We start from the raw sequence: 9,115 nt of genomic DNA on the forward strand, positions 1-9,115 counted from the left end.
TTACTGAAATGTTTACTAACTTAAGAAGTCTACCTGAAGCAACAATGTGGTTATGTGCACGTCAGCACGGCATTGATTTGATAGAAAAAAAAGACTCAACTTGGATTGAGTTAATGATTTACTTAAATACTTCGTTCCAACATTCGAAACAAAAACGCGAACATTTTTCAGGTATATGAAGGCTCTCTGTTTATTTTTTTAAATATTTTATTAATTTTATTTTCACTGCATAATAAGTAAAATCACAATACACGCCTTAAACTTATTTATTTTTTTAATTATTTATTCTTAGCCAATGAAACAATATGCAAATCAAAATCCAAGATGGCAAGGAATGACCACAGTTATAAAAACAAACTTTGGCTCAGAAATGATTAAAAATAACAATACAAAAATATAACATCATATTGGAAATACAGCAATAATATAGCATCCAAACCAAATTTAAAACATTGTTTTTGAAATATTTAAAAAAGAATAGATATGAAAAAAAATTATTAAAGTTTTTTTGATTGATATTTGATATACTCGTGCGTCAAGAGGGCGCTGTTCATTCTGCTCTGCCTGTGCTCTGCGTGTGAGAGACAAACATCATGTTGAATATCAAGATGATAATTTACTATACTGCAGCTTGAAAACCATTTTATTCTTGGAATGCCTTCTGTACGTACTTATGAGGAAACTAGTCAAGTGTTCATATTTTTTTTTAATGCGAAAGCTTATGGTCACGTTTACAAGGTAAGTAATAATGTAGCCCAACCATGCATGAGTACCGCAGCTCCCTAGCTAGGCTTAGGCCCAGTTCTAGCGGGTATGTAGGCTCTAGCCTAGGCCCCCAGCCTACTCTCTGTGCTAGGGCTTGGGCCTACAGTAGGCCTAGGTAGGCTATGGTTCTAACTAGGCCTAGTTAGCCTCCATACTACTTTCTGGCCGCTTAGCCGTAGGTTAACGGGTTGGTTAAGCTAGGCATTATTGGGGCAAGTACTAGAGAGTAGTAGGCTACTACTAAAGTAGGCTACCCCTTCTCTAATATAGGTACCACATGATAAATACAAAGTTGCATATTAAAAAAAAAAAAAAATAGCACAAAAAACTACTTATTCTCAGTATCATAAAAAACTTTATTTGAGGAAAATTGAGCCACTGGTTACGGTTTTATAAACATTTGAAGTTTATGAGCGCGTGAATAGCAAGTTGCATGTAAACAATATTTCTGTCACTTTTTGCCATATATTTCTGTTAATTTTTGTAAATGCTAAAAAATAGTGTACATTTTGATTGTAAATTTTTACTGCAAATTACATTGGTCAATTTATAAAATAATTTTTTCAGATGACCTTTGACCCACAATTCTGAAAATAGAATTAAAACTATCCCTCACCCCCTCCCCCAACTTGTGACGAATGACGAATTTCATTGGCTGTTACGCATGACGTCATCCTCATGCAACAAAAACTAGCATCGTCTCACAATTCTATCGAAATCATCCTATGTTTAATATCCACTTCAATCCTTAAATATTTAACTATTTTTTTAGATAATAATTAGCTAAAAGTATATTTTAATACTTTAAGTATCATTTAGTTAACTTTTTGAACTCATATTTATTTTATTTACATGAAAAATATTGCCGTTTATATGCAGCACTTTCGCTAAGATCGTTATGGTATACCTCGTGTACACGATGGCCGATCAACAGCTGATCGTCGTTGCTGTATTTCTAATATGATGTTATATTTTTGTATTGTTATTTTTAATCATTTCTGAGCCAAAGTTTGTTTTTATAACTGTGGTCATTCCTTGCCATCTTGGATTTTGATTTGCATATTGTTTCATTGGCTAAGAATAAATAATTAAAAAAATAAATAAGTTTAAGGCGTGTATTGTGATTTTACTTATTATGCAGTGAAAATAAAATTAATAAAATATTTAAAAAAATAAACAGAGAGCCTTCATATACCTGAAAAATGTTCGCGTTTTTGTTTCGAATGTTGGAACGAAGTATTTAAGTAAATCATTAACTCAATCCAAGTTGAGTCTTTTTTTTCTATCAAATCAATGCCGTGCTGACGTGCACATAACCACATTGTTGCTTCAGGTAGACTTCTTAAGTTAGTAAACATTTCAGTAATTATGTTTTCAAATATTCGTAGTAAATATAAAATTTCCTAAGTACATCGTAAAATAATTCATCATCATCGCTCAAATTAATCGCTGTTGATGTAGGCCTATAGAAAATAATACTTAATTGTTAGCATGCTTTTTCTCATAATTCTAATAATAATAATAAAGGAAATCGCACTCGAATCGTACTGTAGTAGGCCTATAGGTAATTCAGATGTTTGCGGGCAGAGATATACCGGTATGCTGCTACAAAATAATATTTACTCTGGCTGTACAGCGCTCTTTCTTTAAAAAAAAATGGGTCATTTATTCCTCCGGACGACAACCCATGGGTCGCGACCCAAGTTTTGGTCGTGGGTGAACTTTTTGGGGTCGTCAGATCGCATCTTGGTCTAGAAAATCTGTCTCTTATACACATCTAGATGTGTATAAGAGACAGTAGCCATGATGTGCCTAAATATGGTCATGATGTGCCTATATATGGTCATGATGTGATGTCATCTTGCCATGATGTGCCTATATAGCCATGATGTGCCTAAATATGGTCATGATGTGCCTATATATGGTCATGATGTGATGTCATCTAGCCATGATGTGCCTGTATATAGCCATGATGTGCCTATATATGGTCATGATGTGATGTCATCATGACCATAGGCATGTATGTTTTTTTTCTGGATGTAGCTTTAAGCTGTTTTCTTTCTTTCAAACTTCAAACCAATGGCCTCCATTTTATAGATGTATTTAGAATGGGACATAGGAAATCGATTACTCAAGGCATGTGAATGTCATGACAACTGACCCTTCAGGGGGCTTAGCCTTCTGGCCCTTCTGTGTCCTCCCAAGGGCCATAGGTGGTTGCAAGCCTCTATCCATTTAGCTTGCTCATGACCTCTGCTGCTGTGCCCTTCATACATTGGACCAAAGACTTTGAAACACATCATCAATCACCAATCATCATCATCATCATTGTAATCATTCATTCTTTACACATTTATATCATTTACTATTATATTGCAATTGAAACAATAAATTACTGATTGTTTTTGTTTGTGTTTTTCAGTTGGTGGATATACCAACAATATTGGAATCCTATAAAACAACAGTTGATAAGAAAACATTCTTCAAAACTGCAGATATAATGTGACATGCCTTAATATGGTCATGATACATTACATCACGACCATATATAGGCACATCATGGCTATGGGCATACAACATCTTCACACGTCTTTGAATTGTAGATGTTTGGTTGTTCAAATGAAGGGGAAGACAGTGGAAGTGGTCGAGAGGAAAAACGTTCTCCACACAAGAACACCGACAAAGTCAACAAGAAGTTTCTATGGAACCATGGATGTAAGTTGAAAACGAAACAAATGATTAATAAACATATACCGTTGTAAATTATATATATTGTTTGGTGTTTGAGGTCGATTATTTTATTCATCTTCAGGAGAAAGATTAATTAGTTTTATAAATTCATATGTTGATAAAAATTCATCTGTTTTCACATTTACTTTTGAACAATATCTTTAATTTCTTCAAAGTACCCTTTTTTCAGTAACACCTCCACTAAAGAATGTGAGAAAATGAAGGTTCAGAAAAAGAAGCCAAGAAATAGGTATGTCTAACTCTGATAACATTTTCTCATACTCGCTGCCACTTGGGGATCGGATACAACAGTGACTCGGTATTCTAGTGGCATTGGCACCAGGCTAGTTACCTGGAGGTCGTGGGTTCGATTCCCACCCGAATCACTTGAGAATTTTTTTCACTAGTATTTTGGAACGTACTGAGTATTTGGTACAATAATACATCAGGTAGGGCAAGACATCACTCCTTTGATATTTTCCTAATTCAAAATCACACATTATAATAGCATTTGCAGTACCAAGGTCGATAGCGCAAGGTCGATAGTCTAGTGGTTGTGGCGCTAGTATGTACTGAGTATTCGGTATGATAATACGTCAGATACAGCAAATTGAGGGCAAAACATTACTACTATAATATTTTGCCATGGTGCTGGATACAAGAATGAATTATCATTAAAGATGGATGTTTTAAATACATTTAAATATTTATTCTTTTACTTTCTTCTTGCAGTACATAGAATCACCAGATATTGAGAAAGAAGTGAAAAGACTACTAAGAATGGACAGCACAGTTATGAGAGTCCGTATCCTTTCATCCGTTTTATACAGTACTATTTTTATGAATTTTATCTATTGTTTGAATTGTGAGTAGCAGCAGTTATTTAATTAACATTTGAGGCTTGTCATCCTAAAACCAGCAAACTGTCACTAAATGAGTAATTAGCAAAGAATGTGTCAGTATTGTGTACTTTAGTACAGAGAAGCTGTAATACTTTTATTCATAACTTTAGTAATAGTGAGTCGATTCCAGTAAACGACCCACCATTTTAAAGATTACAATGTGGAGAATAAGAATATATTAACAAGTCAATATTTTTTTTTTTTTTTGTGGTCATGGTGCTGGTTTTGTCATGTCATAACATAACAGTCATATTAACTGTCAGTCATATTTAAAAAAAATCCTTAATAATACTTTTTTTTAAATCCTATTCTCAGATACTATGATCATAAAAATTTCTCTCTTGTTCAGTTCTATGTATATAGATTTTTTCTTTGTATTATTTTTTGGCTAGCTAGCTAGGTCCCCATACATGGTTACAATCCTTATCTTGTTTTAAGGATGGGAAGTGTTGCCTGATAAAGATGGACACAAAAATGAATTACAAATAGGTATGTTGGTTCTATATTAGTAGGGACCTTAGAGAACAAGGAGTTGCATATTATTGCTATTTATGTCTGTTATCAGTGGTGAATTCAAGGGAGGAGGGTCAAGCCAGCCTGTTCCCCCCCCCCACTCTAAATTTTGTAAGGTTATAAAAAAAACGTGGAGAACAATAGAAAATTATATTCAAATATTAAATCAGAGAGTGTCATTTCCAGCAATCTAGAGGTAGCATAATGGTACAATTTGTTCTGTCAGCCCCAACCATGGTAGACATGAGATCGTATTGACCCTCTGTTTTTTAAAGTCCTCCCCTGGGCCCCCCTCTGTTTCAAATTCCTGGATCCACCACTTATGATATAACATCTTGCATTTTACCATCATCTTGCATTTTAACATCATCTTGTATTTTAACATCATTTTGCATTTTATCATCATCTTGCATTTTAACATCATCTTGCATTTTAAAATAATCTTGCATTTTTAATGGCAAAATTGTCATATAAAACCTGATAGTGTGACCAGGACTTAACAAGATAATTCCTTTTTAGATAACGACGACTGGAAACAGATCTTTGAAGAGGTTAGTAGCTCAGAGAATGAGGAAGGGGAAGAAGACGTCAACATCATGGAGGTTGGGGATTCCCAGCAAGGCCTGGAGGAGTTCAAAGTACAAAATGTCACTGATGCTCTCAAAGGATTAGAAGCGGCTGTAGATCAAGATAACACAATCACAGAATACAGCATGCTGCAAGAGAGTAAGTTCTCCCCCGCCCCCTTCCATCAGCCCCCACTCCATTTCTATACCCCTAGATACACCACTGGTGACATCACAACACGTGACACACCTTTGTTACTGAGAATATAAATATGTTATATGTCAATTTCTTGTTTTAGTCATTTTTAGTCCTTGGGCAGATTGCTTATAACACGGTCTTAACTGGTAGTCTTAACTCCTCGAATAAAGCCGGCTTTATCACGGTTAGACTGCTTTGAGTATAGAAATTCAAACAAGCACTCACTGGAAAAGTAAAATTGAGGGCGCAGTTACACATACGTCATGCTTGTCTAATCCAATGACGTGGGGTAGTAGTGTGAAGCGCTTAGAGGCCTTGTTGCCATTAAGCGCTATATAAATCTAACATATTATTGTTATAACAAAATGAACGTAAATAAACGTAGATTGGTTTGTACAGACGCTGAGAAACCACACAGATAGCAAATTTTTAGTTTTATGTGCTCAATCAAATCAAGCTTTTCGTCTAGGCCTATCTATCTAGATTCTAGTCTATTGAACTGGAGACCTGTCTGCCATACTGTAGAGTGAGTTTTTTTAATTTAGCGGATGATACCTCATAATCCAGCTCAAATTTACGTAGAAAATTGCTAGGAAAATAGGAACGCAGAAAGTAAATATATTTTTTATATATTAAGATTAGGTTAAAGCCTAATTTTTGGCAAAATATGCACGGAAATTGTCCCTTATTTTCCAAAATGCACAGACGGATTTCTAGGCTAGATTTTGCGCGGATTATATATTCCCCACGCAGGCCTTACTATACAGTCTGGCCTGTCTGTAGGCTTAGGACTTCACTTCTTGAATTGAAAAAAAAAAAAACCACATTGAATTACCGTAATTATCACCAAAATTATCTAACTAAAATCTGTGTTTTACAGCATGCAGCGGATAAACTTAAGCCTGGTTCTCACGAGAGCCCTAGTATCCAGATCGGGAGCTAACCGTTAGCGCTAACCCTTAGCACCTGCATGAGAACGCCCGATCGGTTAGCAGTATCTGGATACCGCTAACGGTTAGCAAGCGCTATCAGTTAGCAAGTTGAGCGCGTTTTTATCATCAACCAATCGTACGCGTTTACAATTTCCAGTTTCTTATTGGCCAGTGATTCGGTCATCATATTTTTGTTATCCGGATCGGGATTTTGTCGTATGGACGCACAACAGCTAACGGTTAGCAGGATTAACCATTAGCAGCCGTGTGAGAACATAGCCATTGACATCTGGTTCATGTGGGAAACACAAGTGTCAAGGATAAAATATCCATAGAATTCTACGGTACGGTACTACGGTAAATACACTATTAGCTTAAATTTCTCCCTCCCCCAATTAATTGCCATTTTCTAATAACAAGCCCTGCTATATAAATGTATGTTTGTGAATATTACTATGTATAGTGTAACTAAATCTTTTTAGTAGTTGTTCAGTTCTAATTGTTGATGGCTAATTAGATTAATAATTGATATGATTTATATAGCCCCTTCCTACAAAATGAACAAGACACTGAATCTCAACAAATGCAGCAAATGAGAAATGAATTTAAATAATTGCAGTGTCAAAGCCAGAAGCTCTTTGACAGCCGGCATCCGCTCCATCATCATCTTTCTTTACTCTGCAGAACCTCTTTTGAGCCTACTCTGACAGATAGACAATTTATTTGATCAAATGTCAGACACAAATTAACTCTTAGTCTGATCCGACATTGGGCCCGTTCGGACGAGTAAAATTTTACCGGGTGCTTCCAACTGAGAGGCCAGGTGTGGCTTGATGAAGTGACACTGCTGGCGTGCTGATTGTCATTGAAAATTATCTGTTGCTCGTGCCTCGTTAACTTGCATTCTCCAAGGAATTGTGTCTGGTATGGTAGGTGCAGTGTGTGCTCCTAAAAATAGTGCAATAAACAATACAGTAAATGCTTGAATAAGCGTTGCACCAAACCTGATTTTTTTTCAGCTAAGCACTGCAGCACTTAATTGAGAGTCCAGTTATATTACCCTGTACAGTATGTAATGAAACACTTTTTTTATATATATATTTTTTTGTTTTGCAGTTTTGTATATATTATTTAGATATTTTATATTTTCATAGCAATCCTTTTCACAAGACAAATTATAAATAAGATGGTTTACATAAACTAGAGCCGTGTTTTCAATCAATCAATCAATCAATCAATCAATCAATCAATCAATCTATTTGTTTGGTGCCATTTCAACAGTAATTGCTCAAGGTACAATTCCAAAAAAGAGATTATTAAAAAAAAACAAAAGATGCTTTCTGAGTAGTGACTTAAAATTATCAAGTGAAGGTGATGTTTAATGTTCAAAGTAAATTATTCCAGAGCCTTGGTCCTGCAGTGCTTAAAGCCTGATCTGCCAGCTATGTTTGCACCTCAGGATGCCCAGGAGCAGTGGTGGACCGTCAAGGCAAGCAAGGTATGCAGTGCATACCCTGGCTAAAACAAATAAGAAAATATAGCAGTACAGTTTCTGCATTTGATTTAGCATTTCTTAGCCACAATCTTCTATATAAACCTTAATTCTTTCGAGTGGATTGCTGTAGTTTATTGGAAAAGCAAAGTTTTTCAATGTTTGGCCTATCTTGGTATCTAGGATAAGTCACATTCAGGCCTATCAGCTGCTTAGAATTTCCGCATGGCTGGTTTTCAATATCAACCAATCACGTATTGAGTGAGTCAATGGAATTCAGATATACTCTTTGATACCCTACAACACTTAAATTTGCTATTGTGACAACCGTGTGGTGGCGTCAGAATAGCCAATTTAACGCTGGAATGGAAGCACTGCTTCCAAGAGTATGTGCGCATGCTCTTCTTCTCGCAAATCAGGACATTCACTGCCGATCGGGTATTCTATTTACATACCTAATCTCAATGATTAAAGTTTAGATTAAATTTGCATGCATAATAACCGGTATAGAAGAAACTTTGAAATATTATTATTCGAATTGAAATATGTTAAAATAGAGGAATAGGAATTATTTTGAAAAGACGATACTACAACCATGCCGGTATTAAAAAATAACATACATTTGTATTTTGGCTATAGCGCAATCTGACCTGTATAGTAGTAGGCCTACAAACTTTTCCTACTAGCAGGCCCTAGCATCAGTGGTGTAGGGGGGGGGGGGGGGGCCTTGAAATAAGGGAGCTGATGTGGTGGGAAGGTAATGTGGGATCGGTGATTAGGTGAGGGGGATAACTCGCAAAATAATGTGATTTGAGGTGATCTTTAACTACTTGAGCATGCTTACTAATTAAAGTGACTATTTGATCAATTCATTCACTACCACAAAGACATCACTAGAATTATAATTTTGGAATTATTACAAAGAGTATTTGTTTTGGGTGTTTTATACGCTAACAATCCATATCTAAGAAGAAAATACAGTACTGATTACAGGACCTTCTACATCTCCTCGCGTG

The 9,115-nt window shown here is 35.6% G+C and overlaps 2 protein-coding genes across 3 annotated transcripts in view; both read left to right on the forward strand.

Moving 5' to 3' along the window:
- Positions 1–3,172: 3,172 nt before the first annotated feature.
- LOC117117490 (transcription initiation factor TFIID subunit 7-like) lies at positions 3,173–6,680 on the forward strand. The gene is made up of 4 exons (XM_033261800.1): positions 3,173–3,480; positions 4,228–4,300; positions 4,836–4,886; positions 5,430–6,680. The coding sequence occupies exons 1-4, from the start codon at positions 3,283–3,285 to the stop codon at positions 5,744–5,746; spliced, it is 639 nt and encodes a 212-aa protein (XP_033117691.1). The 5' UTR covers positions 3,173–3,282; the 3' UTR covers positions 5,747–6,680.
- A 147-nt stretch (positions 6,681–6,827) lies between these two features.
- LOC117117489 overlaps positions 6,828–9,115 on the forward strand; it is a 9,566-nt gene continuing 7,278 nt past the window's right edge. The window contains exon 1 of one of the 2 annotated variants that reach the window (XM_033261799.1): positions 6,828–7,536. The gene's annotated coding sequence lies outside the window, so the exon portion shown is untranslated. The remainder of the gene's footprint in view (positions 7,537–9,115) is intronic. The other variant, XM_033261798.1, reaches the window with a different exon arrangement.

Source organism: Anneissia japonica, unplaced genomic scaffold (assembly GCF_011630105.1).
Source record: "Anneissia japonica isolate Jap-2015-1 unplaced genomic scaffold, ASM1163010v1 scaffold559_len90085_cov114, whole genome shotgun sequence".
Lineage (NCBI taxonomy): Eukaryota > Metazoa > Echinodermata > Crinoidea > Comatulida > Comatulidae > Anneissia > Anneissia japonica.

Bases quoted from the DNA above. Each gene is read 5' to 3' on its own strand.
- LOC117117490 (XM_033261800.1), top strand. From the start codon at position 3,283: ATGGTCATGATACATTACATCACGACCATATATAGGCACATCATGGCT. The intron at 3,481-4,227 runs GTAAGTTGAAAA...TTCTTCTTGCAG, and splicing joins GTTTCTATGGAACCATGGAT to TACATAGAATCACCAGATAT. The intron at 4,301-4,835 runs GTATCCTTTCAT...TCTTGTTTTAAG, and splicing joins CAGCACAGTTATGAGAGTCC to GATGGGAAGTGTTGCCTGAT.